The 14,019-nt window shown below is 45.5% G+C and overlaps 1 protein-coding gene across 7 annotated transcripts; it reads left to right on the top strand.

Moving 5' to 3' along the window:
• Window positions 1-1,959: 1,959 nt before the first annotated feature.
• LOC310837337 (uncharacterized protein) lies at window positions 1,960-13,894 on the top strand. 7 transcript variants are annotated; one of them, XM_083723755.1, is made up of 9 exons: window positions 2,862-2,975; window positions 4,102-4,173; window positions 4,490-5,486; window positions 5,744-5,800; window positions 6,052-6,258; window positions 8,193-8,215; window positions 8,697-8,809; window positions 9,858-9,890; window positions 11,141-13,894. In XM_083723755.1, the coding sequence occupies exons 5-9, from the start codon at window positions 6,100-6,102 to the stop codon at window positions 12,862-12,864; spliced, it is 2,052 nt and encodes a 683-aa protein (XP_083579881.1). In that variant the 5' UTR covers window positions 2,862-2,975; window positions 4,102-4,173; window positions 4,490-5,486; window positions 5,744-5,800; window positions 6,052-6,099; the 3' UTR covers window positions 12,865-13,894. The 7 variants fall into 7 exon arrangements, with proteins under 7 accessions (XP_083579879.1, XP_083579877.1, XP_083579878.1 ...); XM_083723753.1 differs by lacking the exons at window positions 4,490-5,486; window positions 5,744-5,800 and adding an exon at window positions 1,960-2,128 and having other exon boundaries at window positions 11,144-13,894; XM_083723751.1 differs by lacking the exons at window positions 4,490-5,486; window positions 5,744-5,800 and adding an exon at window positions 1,961-2,128.
• Window positions 13,895-14,019: the final 125 nt, after the last annotated feature.

Below are 14,019 nucleotides of genomic sequence, written 5' to 3'. Positions count from 1 at the left end.
AACCGTGATATTAGAAGTTAAGATTGAATGTAGGGCAGGAAAAGTACTACCAGGGCTAAGAGGATGCCAGCATGGTTGATGACCAGAGTCAAGGCAGCTTTTAGAGGCAGGAAGGCTTCCTTCAGAAAATGGAAATCTCGTTCAAATGAGGACAAAGCTTAAAGCAAAAGAAAGCAGACGAAAAGGGATATAAAGAATTCATTCATTTTGCCATTTGTTAAAGGAGCGTATTGATTAAAAAAAAAAAGTTAAAACCAACCATAGCAATTCTGCAACCACATCAAAAGCTGGAAACAGACTAGGAAGGCCATTGGAGAACAAGGTAATTGCAAGCTTGCTGGAGGAGACTAAAGAGGAGCTGAATGAATTCTTCCTGCGCCTTTGTTCATGAACATGAAAAGGAGACTGCAAGGTGATTAAGGATTAAATTGGGGTGGTTCGCACCTGCCTCCCAGTTTGGTTATTTTTACTCTTGGCTCGATGATTAGCTTGAACTGTCCGTACTCTGATGTGATTTGATTTTTGAAGGGTTTTTTGCTTTATATTAGTGGAAATTCACTGTATTGTTAAAAAAAAAGAAGTATAAATATCTGCCAACTGAGGACAGCACCTTACGCGGTGCTGCCATAAGAATGCAATCCTTGTGGAACCTTCTCAGTTCTGCACCAGCAATCAGGCAGGGAGAACTCAAAGTCCCTTGCCTTTGCCTCCATCCAGGCCTTGGAGCAGATTTCAGGGGGGCTGGGGAGCCTTGGAAGCTGGGGCATCAAGAGGCTGCTGTGGAAGGGGCTCTAGATTTAACCCACAACACTTATGTGGATCCCCAGAGCATTGTGACACATCCAGACAATGTGAGAGTCCTGGTGTGAGCATCCTCTGCCTTGGAAGCCTCGCTATAATCAATTCTAGCTACTGAGCAGAGACACACTTTGCACAAGCTCAGAGGCGCCCTTGCTGTCGCTCACCAGTGCACACGTTCCAAGTCTGAGCAGGGCAGAAATTGAAAGCAGTTGCCAGGGAGCTCATCCCCGGAAAGACTCCCATCAAATTTAAGGCGTCAGTTGGTTTGGAAAGGTCTGCGGCTCGGTGGCAGGGAACCTTCTTTGCATGCAAAAGGCCCCAGGTCCAGTCCCTGCGATCACTAAGTATGGCTGGGGAAAACAGCTGCCTGAAACCCTGGAGAGCTGCTACTGCCAGTCAGTGCCTGTCAGTACTTTGCTAGATGAGCCAATGGTGTGGCATTGCGTAAAGCAGCTTTGCAAATCTGCTTAAAGATATGAAGAGATTTAGAACAGGGGTAGGCAAACTAAGGGACGCGGGTGGCGCTGTGGGCTAAACCACAGAGCCCAAGACTTGCCAATCAGAAGGTTGGCGGTTCGAATCCCCGCGACAGGGTGACCTCCCGTTGCTCGGTCCCTGCTGCTGCCAACCTAGCAGTTCGAAAGCACGTCAAAGTGCAAGTAGATTCCTCTGGCGGGAAGGTAAACGGCATTTCCGTGTGCTGCTCTGGTTTGCCAGAAGTGGCTTAGTCATGCTGGCCACATGACCTGGACACCGGCTCCCTCGGCCAATAAAGCGAGATGAGCGCCGCAACCCCAGAGTCGGCCATGACTGGACCTAATGGTCAGGGGTCCCTTTACTAGGCAAACTAAGGCCTGTGGGGTGGATATGGCCCAATCACCATCTAAATCCAGCCCGCGGATGGTCCAGGAATCAGCGTGTTTTTACATGAGTAGAATGTGTCCTCTTATTTAAAATGCATCTCTGGGTTATTTGTGGGGCCTGCCTGGTAATTTTACATGAGTAGAATGTGTGCTTTTATTTAAAATGCATCTCTGGGCTATTTGTGAGGCAAAGGAATTTGTTCATTTTTATTTTTTAAAAAAATATAGTCCAGCCCACAACATGGTCTGAGGGAAGGTGGACCGGCCCATGGCTGAAAAAGTTGCTGACCCCTGATTTAGAATAAAGCTCCACACTGGCACATGAAGGGTTACGCTGCTAGAGATACACAATCATGCCTAGATCGACCAGGCAATTTGAGAAGTGGGTGAAGCCACTTCCTGTCCCCACCTTGCCCTTTCCTTGGGGGAAACTGGGGGTTGCAGCTCCCAGCTTGCAGGGAGAGGTGAGTTACTGGGGAATTTAGGAGGGAGGGGCCATTTGCAGGAAAGTTGGGAGAAAATGATAGACAATCCCAGATGATCAAGGGCATCAGTGGCTTCAAAAAGGACATAGGAAGAGCCTTTGTACTGTGTCAGCCCAGTACAGCTAATCTTATTTAATTCTTTTTTAATGCAGAGAGAATAAACAGTTCGAGGAGAAGCTGAATGAATTCTTTGCTATGATTTATTCATGAACTTCAAAGGGAGGCCGCAGGGTGACTGAGGATTAAAATGGGGTAGTTTATTTTTACACGTAGCTTGGGCTGTCTGTATTTTGGTATGATCCAGTTTTTTGTTCTGTGATAGTGAAGACATGCTATATAGCAAGCAAATATCTGCCAGTCGCGGTCAGCATCTTATTCAGTGATGCAGAGTCAGCTGGGGCCTGAGTAAAAAGGAGCTTGTCAATGTTTAGGGAAGCTTTTAATGTTTGATGCATTACTGTATTTTAATATTTTGTTGGAAGCCGCCCAGAGTGGCTGGGGAAGCCCAGCCAGATGGGCGGGGTATAAATTAATAATAATAATCATCATCATCATCATTAATGCAAGTCTCTGGGAATTGCAGGTGTTGTGAGAGAACAGGCTGCTAAGATTGCTGGAATGATACAGCAGCTGCGACATTCCCTGCCTGACATCTTCCTTATGTTCTTCTGTAAACTCCAATATCAAATATTTTTGTTTCTGCTCTGCTCAGAAAATGCACTGGCCCATCTGAATTTACTCCTCTGCCAGCTGCTTTGCCTTGCTGCAGATTCCGGTCATAGTTTGGTCTGGATCCAGCCCTTGAAGGAGAATGGCTGAAGCACAGGTAGGGACCCACAAATACTCCCCCCTCTCATTTTGTTCCAGCAGTAGTGGCTGGTGCCCCCTGGGACAGGTAGTGCGGGAGGCAGGGAGTTGAAGAAGAAGTGGTTACACAGAGCCAAATGACAGGCAGAGCCAACTAATCCAGGTTTATCCCTGTCCTCCTCCTCCCTGATATGAAGGCAAAACTGAGAGGGAGGAGGAAGAGGAGGAGGAACAAGCAGTGCACCCTCCTGGCCTCGTTGTAAGAAGGCAGGGAGCAGCAGGTTGAGGACAAACTGAGGTAGATGGGGCAGTCCTTTCATTACCCTAATCATGGACCAGCCTTCCCGCCTTTCTCGGTGTGTCAATCACACAGAGTCCCCAGACGTTTCACCGTCTATTGATCCCTGTGCCACCACTTTATTTCTTGCTGCTGCCACCCAGGCCCTACCTGGTACAATACTGAGTCCAGTCAGGGTTAAATTGGAACATAAACTTCTGTTTATTTATTGCAGTTTGACAAGCTTGTGGATTCATAAACGGCATCGGTCAATTACAATCATGGGGTGCCTATCCAGACCCATAACTTCCACTACCTGCTCTCACTCCCTAAACCACCTCTCAGATATTTACTTGTCTTCCTAGCCCCTAACTGTTCCTGACTCAGCTTATTTCGCTACACTAACTCAACCTATCCACAGACTCCATCCCAATTCACTCCCACTCCAACCAACCTCCCAACGAACTCCCCTTCGCCCCTCCCAGAGCTGGTTTTATAGTCCCTCTGACTCCACCCCCCTGGGTTCTGATTGGGTAACTTGTTTAACTATTTCACCTCCAGCACTCTCATATGTTAATGTCTCACTCGGAGTATACTGGAAATCGTAATTTATTAAAATTGTCTGATGGGCCATCAGACAAATCTAGCAGGGCTCTTCTTACATTCTTATGACACAGCATATGAGGACAAAGGACTGGGAAGGAGGAGGGGAAACCAAGCTCCGCTAAAAAGTCTTTCACTAGCCAAAAACCCTGCTCAGAAATGAGAACTCAAGTCTTTCCCCAGTGGACTAGCTAGTTGAGGCTATTTTAATCAAGAAAGATTTTAATGTTTCAAAATGTGCCCCCTTTCACCCCTTTTGTTACAGGATCATCCGGTTTGCCCGACAAAAGAGGGAGACATCAAAACCGAGGATCAGCAGAGTAGTGAAGACCTGCCGGTAGGCATCCTTAATCCACTCACTTAAGCAAAACGATGGAAGGAACTTGAGGAGAGCCAGGGAGAGCCAGTGTGGTGTAGTGGTTAAGAGCGGTGGACTCGTTATCTGGCGAACCGGGTTCGCTCCTCCACATGCAGCTGCTGGGTGACCTTGGGCTAGTCACACTTCTCTGAGGTCTCTCAGCCTCACTTACCTCACAGAGTATTTGTTGTGGGGAAGGAAGCGAAAGGAGAATGTTAGCCGCTTTGAGACTCCTTTGGGTAGTGATAAAGCGGGATATCAAATCCAAACTCTTTCTCTTTCTTTCTTCACCCAGTGCATCATTAATGCATGGAATGCCCCGCCACATGGTGTGCTGACGGCCACAGGCTTGAGTGGATTTAAGAGTGGATAACACCCATTCATAGAGGCATAGGAAGCTGCCATATAACAAGTCAAACCAAACTTGTCCTGCTAGCTCAGTATTTTCTACACGGAATGGGAGCAGCTGACTAGGGCTTCAGGCAATAATTTTTTTTCAGCCATGCCTGGAGATCCTGGGGTTAAACCTGGAACATTCTATAGGTTGTCTGAGTCCTTTTGGAGGGGCAATTTGGGATACAAATCAGTTAAACAAACAAAAAAAGGTGAAGTAAGAATTCAACATCCTGAGAATCTCAGCTTCTTTTTATTTGTGATGTAAAATACACACTGCTTGCACTGCTGTCAAGATACGACTGAGAAGGCATGGGCAGAGACCACGTGAATGGGCAGTTCTTCTTCCTCTCTCATAATACTAGAACCCAGGACCATTCAAAAAGAACATTGGGAGATGCAGGGCAGACAAACCAAAGGGTTTCTTCACACAGTTGAACTATGGCAGTTGCTCCCACCAGAGGCAGTGAAGGCTACCAATTGAGATGGCTACCAGTTGAGAAGAGGATTAGCATCTTTAAGAGAGGCTCAGACAAATTTATGAAAGATAAGGCTACCAATGGTTACTAGCTATGATGGCTGTTCTCTACCTTCACTTCTGAGGCAATATTGGTTAAGGATAATGGTTTAATTGCCTGAAATGGGAACGTTTGCTTCTGTTGAATTGGTGTGTATTTTTAGCATGGGTTCTTTTTTCCTTTGGCAGTAGCTCTCTCATGTGATTGGCTGACTGTGAGTCACATGAGAGAGGCATTCTATTCTGTTGTGACTGTTATTCAAGTAACTGTCGTTTTTAACTGGCTATCTGCTTCTGTGTGTGTGTGAAGGGGAATGGCTGCTGAGAGAGGTTTATCAAGATCTGCTAAGGACAGTGTGTGTTAGTGTCATCTTTCTGAAGTTACAGGTAGGTAGCCGTGTTGGTCTGCCATAGTCAAAACAAAAAAAATTCATTCCAGTAGCACCTTAAAGACCAACTAAGTTAGTTCTTGGTATGAGCTTCCGTGCGCATGCACACTTCTTCAGATACACTTCTTCAGATACACAGAGTGTATCTGAAGAAGTGTGCATGCACACGAAAGCTCATACCAAGAACTAACTTAGTTGGTCTTTAAGGTGCTACTGGAAGGAATTTTTTTTGTTTTGATCTTTCTGAAGTGAATCGGACAGAGGAGATTTCCTAAATGTTAATAGGGAGAAATCTGAGCATGATATTGTAAATATATGTTTATGATAGTAAAGGGTTATTTGCTGTTGTGCTCAGGTGCTGCTTAGAGGCCTCTTGACTGAGGCATCTTGTTGGCCACTGTGAGAACAGGATGGTGGACTAGATGGGCCATTGGCCTGATCCAGCAGGATTATTTTTATGGCAGTCCCTAGTCATAGCTCATAGAGCTATGGATTCTCTGATCTATGGGATTTTCTCCCAGGCTCACCGCCCACTTCTTAAATCTTGCCTTCTGACAGAGAGAAATAGAAGCTGAGAGGCTTAAGATTGTCCAAGAATGGAAGGAGATGCACCAGATTCTCGATGAGCAGCAGCAGCTCCTGCTGAGGTGGCTACAGAACATGGAGGATGACATTCTCCACAGAAAGGAGGTTGTCCGAATCAACAGGGAGACTTCCCTCCTCGGTGAACTGGAAAAGGAGAAGAGGGCACAGCAGCCATTACTGGTAGGAAGAGTGGCATCTTGGAAAGTCAGTGGCAAACTGGGAATCTGTGGGCTTCTGACTGTTGCTGGACTACAACTCCCATCATGCTGCCTGGGGCTGATGGGAGCTAAAACTTAATTAAATTAATTACAGTGGTACCTTGGGTTACAGACGCTTCAGGTTACAGACGCTTCAGGTTACAGACTCCGCTAACCCAGAAACAGTACCTCGGGTTAAGAACTTTGCTTCAGGGTGAGAACAGAAATTGTGCGGCGGTGGCAGGAAGCCCCATTAGCTAAAGTGGTGCTTCAGGTTAAGAACAGTTTCAGGTTAGGAACAGACCTCCAGAACGATTTAAGTTCTTAACCCGAGGTACCACTGTAAATGTATTTTCACTGATTAATCAGTTACTTGATTGCTTTAAAAGTGCAGATGAAAATGGTTCTGAAGAAAAAATAATTTTTTTAAATAATATTTTTATTGATTTTCCAACACATATTAAACACAATACAAAACACTATACAAAGACAAACAAACACATAAACACACACAGATATAATTTCAAAACCTTCTTTTCATAAACATTGCTTCTCCGACTTCCCCATACCTCTCCTTTCTGCATCCCTATTTCCAAATTTCTTTCAGCAAATCCTCACTTAATTTAACTAATTACTCTTTTTTCCCCTTCTCTCTTACCTAATCATTTACAGCTGTAATCCTCTTTTTTCTCTAACCTCGACATTTTAGCACTCCTTAATTTTATAATCATTCTTAAGGTAAACTTTAGATTTCTTCCAATCTTCCTCCACCGTCTCTTTTCCTCGGTCACGGATTCTGCCAGTCATCTCGGCCAGTCCCATGTAGTCAATCACCTTCATCTGCCATTCTTCCAGAGTGGGTAGTTCTTGTGTCTTCCAATACTTTGCTATAAGTACCCTTGCTGCTGTAGTAGCATACATAAAAAAAGTCCTGTCTCTCTTTGACACCAATTGGCCGACCATGCCCAGGAGAAAAGCCTCTGGTTTCTTATGAAAGGTACATTTAAGTACCTTCTTCATTTCATTATAGATCATTTCCCAGAAGGCCTTAATCCTCGGGCATGTCCACCAAAGGTGATAGAAAGTACCTTCAGTTTCGTTACATTTCCAGCATTTGTTATTGGGCAAATGATAAATTTTAGCAAGCTTGACTGGGGTCATGTACCACCTGTAAATCATTTTCATAATATTCTCTCTTAAGGCATTACATGCCGTAAACTTTATACCGGTGGAAGAAAAAATAAATTTGTTTTCCTTGTAGCTTTTAGTATAGTAAAAATGTTACCTTGCCCAACAATGCTCCTATTATTGATTAAAAGGATTTTTCATTGATTATAGCAGGCGTGGGGAAATGCATTCAGATCCTGACCTCCCCTAAGGGGCCACTTCTGACAAGTGGACATAGTTATCATGACATCAGATGAAGCATTTTCTTTTGCCCGTACAGTTTGTAACCAAACCACCTGGCAAAGTTGAAGGTCAGCTGTGTCCTTACCTGCCCCACACCTGGTGTCATATGGGGTAGGTGGGTGTGGCTTGAATAAGGAATAAGGCCAAATTAGGACCTCTTCAACTGACAATTGAATCTGCCATGAACATTTGGGCTGTAATATGCTTCTTCTTCTTCTTCTTCTTCTTCTTCTTCTTCTTCTTCTTCTTCTTCTTTCTAATTGTTCTAGGCTGCATACCCTCTACATTTTAAAAGCACATTCAAAGCACATTTCCCCTCTCAATGATTTCTGGCGCTGTAAGTTAACCCTGCACAGAGTTACAATTACCAGGTACACTTAACAAACTACAGTGTCTATTCTTCTTTGAAAAATTAGCTTCGAATGGCCCTGCCTGTCTTGCACAACACAGCAAGAATATTTTCTGGCAACTCCATAAACTGTTCTTTTCATCTTTTCTTTATTGCAGGGTTTACACAGCACTGGCGGCAGGTGAGCCTTGAATTCAATTTTACTAGCTCCTCCTATTGGGCAGCAATCTTCTCTGAACTATGAGGTGCTGGGATCAGCGGGTGGGGGAAGGAGTTTGAGGGAGAGCCCACACACAGTTTCTTAAATTGTCCTTGTACCAGGAGCAGCCAACATTTTGTCCTCCAAATATTGTTGAACTCCAGCTGCCATCATCCCTGGACAACAACATATTCTTAGCCATCCCTGTCCCGGGTCCTGCACTATAAATTGAAAGCAATATCATGTCACTTAAGACAGTCATGGTTCCCCTTCCCACAAAGATTCCTGTGAATTCTGGAAGCTTCTATCCTTATGTCAGGGTATTGGACTAGACGGGCTCTTTGGCCTGATCCAAGTGTTCATGAATGTTTCACCTCCTCCTCCAACAGAGACACATTCTCTCTCTCTCTCTCTCTCTCTCTCTCTCTCTCTCTCTCTCCCAATTTCTTTCTTTCTTTTGCAGAGATGATACATTCTTCCCGAAACCACAGCCAGATTTGGGGGAGCTGGAGCAGAGGCTGAGCGATTTCTCCCACAAAAGGGCTGCTCTGCTGGAAACGCTGCTGGCATTCAAAGGTGAAGAAGGATTTTTATTTGCTAGGATCTTTCGAAAAGCCACAATGACATATAGGTAAAGTGAAAACAAAAAAATGCACAGTGGTGTCTAATGTTAGTCCTTTGCAAAGTGGACCCATTGGAATTAATGCAGAGGACTATGGCCTCATCTGCAGTTAAAATGCAGTCAAACCTTGGTTGTCAAATGTAATCTGTTCTGGAAGCCCGTTCGGCTTCCGAAATGATCAACAACCAAGCGGAAGCCGCATTGGGTGTTCGGCTTCCGAAAAACATTCAAAAACTGGAGCAGTTACTTCCAGGTTTTTGGTGTTCAGGAGCCAAAACATTCCAAAACAGAGCCGTTCAGGAACCAAGGTTTGACTGTACATTTAAAATAGTAGCATACTGTTTTAAACGAGAATGGCTTCTCTCAAAGAATTCTGGGAAGTGTAGTTTGTGAAGGGTGCTGAGAGTTGCTGGGGTACCCCATTCTCCTCAGAGTTCCTTGCAAAGAGGGATTGTTTGTTAAGCCACGCTGAGGACTCTTGTCTACTGTTTGTCTGTGACATCGGTGTCACCATGCCACAAACGTATGGAGAGGCAAGGCTTCTTCACAAGTCTTTTAAAATTGTGCATGTATGATGATTTGGGCTCATGATAACATTGGGGAGGTTATCCCTGCTTTCAATACTGTTTCAGCCTGCAAACGTTTTAGGGCGGACCTACTGATAAGTTTCCAATCAAAGCATGTTCCCTAACTTCCTGCTGGAATCCTGTAACCTTTTACACCACACGTGTTCCAGTTTATTTATTTGACCTGTTCCTGTGGTGCTGTAAACCCAGGAGTGTCGCTCCAGATGATAATATTGCGGTAATGTTGCGAAAGCATCACAGGGCTACAAGTAAAGGAGAATGACCTCTGGTTGGTCCAGTATGAATACAGCATGAATCGGCTAATTAGTGTTTTAATTGCCAGAAAGTCCGCCAGCAGTTGGAAGGGGCCCTGAGAGAGAAAGAGAAAAAGGACAAAATTGTGAAGGATGTTAATTTTTTTTCTTTCTTTCTGCAGGAAATCTGCATCTGGAGTTGAAGAGTAATGGAGGTACATACACACTTTAACTTTAAAAGTAAAATAAAATTACATACTAGAGACCAACACGTTTTGCTGCCTGAATGAAGGATGATAATATATAAGTATTTTTATAGCTCAACATTTCTAACCTTGCAAAGTTCAAATTTCTTTTTATATTATTATTATTATTATTACTACTACTACAGTATTATTATTATTATGACAAAGTAATAATCATAAATAAGGATAAAAATGTGCACCCCACCACTGAGACCATTCCACTGTAACTATCCAAACTCCCAAAATTTCAACAACTCACGCCATGGTTTGACCCCTTTCTGTTTTAACAGTACAAATTCTACAAACACCTTCCATATCTCCTCACAATCATTTATCCTCCATATTCCCTGTCTTACCTTAATGGCACATGTTAATTTATCGTTAATAGCTATATCCCACACCTCTTTATACCATTCTTCCATTTTATATTCTGCTTGCCCCTTCCACTTCCTAGTTATAATAATTTGTGTGACTGTCAATAAATTTGTGAGCAAGTCCTTCATAGCCTGCAAACCTTCCATCCCATCGTAAATGTTTAATAATGCTACCTCTGCACTTTTGGTCAGCTTTAACCCAGTGATTTCTGTTATCTCCTTAAACACCCTTTGCCCCAAAAATTGTTCTTATTTACACCCCCACCACATGTGAACATAATTCCTGGTTTCCTGGCATCCCCTCCAACATAACACCGAATATTCATGGTTTATTTGATTTAATCTGACTGGGGTTAAATACCATCTCCAAACTAATTTATAATAATTTTCTTTTATTCTTAAATTTCATGAAGATAGGAACACAAGAAACTGCTTTATCCTGACTCAAAACCATTGGCCCATCTGGCTCAGTACAGTGGTACCTCGGGTTAAGAACTTAATTTGTTCTGGAGGTCCGTTCTTAACCTGAAACTGTTCTTAACCTGAGGTACCACTTTAGCTAATGGAGCCTCCTGCTGCCGCCGCGTGATTTCTGTTCTCATCCTTAAGCAAAGTTCTTAACCCGAGGTACTATTTCTGGGTTAGCGGAGTCTGTAACCTGAAGTGTCTGTAACCCGAGGTACCACTGTATTGTTTACTTTGACTGGCAGTAGCTTACAAGGGTTTCAGAGAGAGAGTCCCTGCCTGAAGCTGGGACCTTATATGCAAAGCAGATGCTGTGCTACTTAGCTAATTTATCAGATTTTGCTGCATTCATAGAACAGTATCCAACTTGCTTATTTCTAGCAGGAGACGGCCAGGTGAGCAACATGGAGGATGAGAAACCTCTGATGGGTCATACTGAGCAACAGGAACGGAACGATAGGACAACGGAAGGAGCAGCGGAGAAAATGTCTCTGTGCCCTGAACCGAAGGCCCCTTCTGAGGATGAAGATGGCTCAAAAAGAGAGCAGAGGAAGTGTCTGGACAAAGGGGAAGAGGACAAATCTATTCCCTGCAAAGGAAACGACTGTGACCTTGATGGGCACAAAGGTCTGCCAAGGACTCAACAGATCAAGAAGCAAAGGATGTGTGCCGAGTGCGGGAAATGCTTCAGTCAGAAGTCAAACCTTATTACACATCAGAGAATCCACACCGGTGAGAAGCCGTACGAGTGTGCCGACTGCGGAAAGAGCTTCTGCCAGAGATCGGGCCTCATTTCGCACCAGAGAACCCACACGGGCGAGAGGCCGCACAAATGCTTGCACTGCGAGAAGAGCTTCCGGTTCCACTCCAACCTCATCATGCACGAGAGGACCCACACGGAGGAGAAGCCGTACAAGTGCTCGCGTTGCGGGAAGCGCTTCAACCAGCGGTCGAACCTCGTCAGTCATGAAGGGACCCACCGGCAAGAGAAGCCGTGCAAGTGTTCCGAGTGCGGGAAAAGCTTCCGCCGGAGCTCAGAGCTCACTGTCCACAAGATGACCCACACGGGGGAAAAGCCATACAAGTGCCTCCAATGCGGGAAAGGGTTCAGGAGGAGGGCGGACCTCATTGTGCATGAGAGGGCCCACACGGGAGAGAAGCCGTACGGCTGCCCCGATTGCGGGAAAAGCTTCAGCCAGAGGTCGGGCTTAATTGCACACGAGCGGACGCACACAGCAGAGAAGCTGCACGAGTGTGTGGTGTGCGACAAGGGCTTCAGCTACACCGCACACCTTGCCGTGCATGAGAAGCCAGACCTCACCACGCATCACACGGGCGAGAAGCTGTACGAATGCACAGACTGCGGGAAGAGCTTCTGCCAGAGATCGAAACTCGCCGTCCACCAGAGAACCCACGTTCGTGAGAAGCCGTACAAATGCTCTCACTGCGAGAAGAGCTTCGGCTTCCGGTCCTACCTCATCGCACACGAGAGAATCCACACAGGGGAAAAGCCGTTCAAATGCTCGCGTTGTGGGAAGGGCTTCAGTCAGCGGTCGGCCCTCAAAGGTCATGAAGGGACTCACCAGGAAGAGAAGCCATACAAGTGCTCCGAGTGCGGGAAGAGCTTCTGCCGGAGCTCAGAGCTCCTCGTCCACCTGATGACCCACACGGGGGAGAAGCCGTACAAGTGTCCTCAGTGCGGGAAGCGCTTCAGAAGGAAGCCGGAGCTCATCATCCACGAGAGGATCCACACGGGCGAGAAGCCGTACAAGTGCGCAGACTGCGGGAAAAGCTTCAGCCAGATGTCGGGCCTCCTCAGTCACGGACGTACCCACCAGGAAGAGAAGCCGTACAAGTGCACAGACTGTGGGAAGGGTTTCAGGAGGAAGCCGGACCTCATCGTGCATGAGAGGACCCACACGGGGGAAAAACCATACAAGTGCGTGGAGTGCGGGAAGGGGTTCAGGAGGAGGACGGATCTCATCGTGCACGAGAGGACCCACACGGGGGGAAAACCGTACAAGTGCCCTCACTGCGAGAAAAGCTTCAGGCAGAAGCCAGGCCTGAATGTGCACCAGAGGACCCACACAGAGGAAAAGCCGTAGAAATGTGTGGTTTGCGACAAGAGCTTCAGCCTTGCCTCGCACCTTTGAGATGACCCACGTGGAAAAGCGGCCATTTAACTGCCTGGACTGTGGGGAAAGCTTTGACTGGAAACTGGATCTCACCGTGCACTGCTGGAATCACACGGCAGAGAAGCCGTTCGAATGTGTGGACTGTGGAAAGTCAGCCAGAGGCCAAGCCTGTGTACGCATGAGAGGGCCCACATGGACAAGAGGCTCTACCTGTGTGTCAACTGCGAGAAGAGCTTCCAGAACAGCTCCAACCTGAAGTCACCGAAGAGCCCACTCCAAAGTGAAGTCTTGCAGGTGCTCAGAGTGTGGGAAAAGCTTCCTGGGGAGTTTGGATCTTAGCAGACATCAGAGATTCCACACAGGAGAGAACTCACAAGCAGCCCAATTATTTGGAAAACTTATTTTAAATAAATAGTGGTTTTGCACAATGCTGTGTTTGTTCACTGTTGGCTGTTGACTGGCGTGTGTGGGTGTTGGTGCATGGCATTATGGGATGCCATCATTATAAAATGGTGCTGTAGCTCTAGGCTCAAGAAAGAGGGCTGAAACGAAAAGTTTGGCTGATTATTTAAAATGGAATAGGTCCACTCTCCTTGCTTCCAGTGTTCTTCTCTCACACTCATTTCACTCCCCTTCTCAGACAATTCCTTCTTGGTTTCCTCTGGACCAAGGATGGGGAACCTGCAACCCTGCATACATTGTTTTATTATTATGGAACATAATATATTTATATCACACCTTTTTCTTCAGGGAGCTCAAGCTGGCATACATGGTTCCCCCTCTCCCCTGCTCATTTAAAACCTGCATATCGTTGCTAACAGATGGACTGTGTGATACTTTTTCTAATGAAACAAAGTTTTCTTCTTTTTAAATCATTTGGAACCACTCCCCCCCCCATTACTTTTACTCCCAACGGATGGAGACTTGTTTACTGTAACGACCAAAACTCTGAAAGTAAGCTCTTCCCTTATTTGAAAGTAAAACATTCCCTTATTTGCAAGACTAAGTGTCTGTGATTTATTCTAATCGTAAGTATTTTCATGGGAAACGTTTAAGGGCAGATGAGAGCAGATGTAAAATCTAACCCAAGTTTTAATGTACTTGGAGCAATCGGCCGTTGTGCTA

The sequence above is a fragment of the Podarcis gaigeae genome (genome assembly GCF_964106915.1).
Source record: "Podarcis gaigeae genome assembly, chromosome: 2".
NCBI lineage: Eukaryota > Metazoa > Chordata > Lepidosauria > Squamata > Lacertidae > Podarcis > Podarcis gaigeae.
This window is presented reverse-complemented; position numbering and strand designations above follow the sequence as displayed.

Excerpts from the sequence above, each read along its gene's own strand:
- LOC310837337 (XM_083723751.1), top strand. Across the intron at positions 4,174-6,051 it reads AGAGTAGTGAAGACCTGCCG|AGAGAAATAGAAGCTGAGAG; the intron begins GTAGGCATCCTT and ends GCCTTCTGACAG. Across the intron at positions 9,891-11,140 it reads GGAGTTGAAGAGTAATGGAG|CAGGAGACGGCCAGGTGAGC; the intron begins GTACATACACAC and ends GCTTATTTCTAG.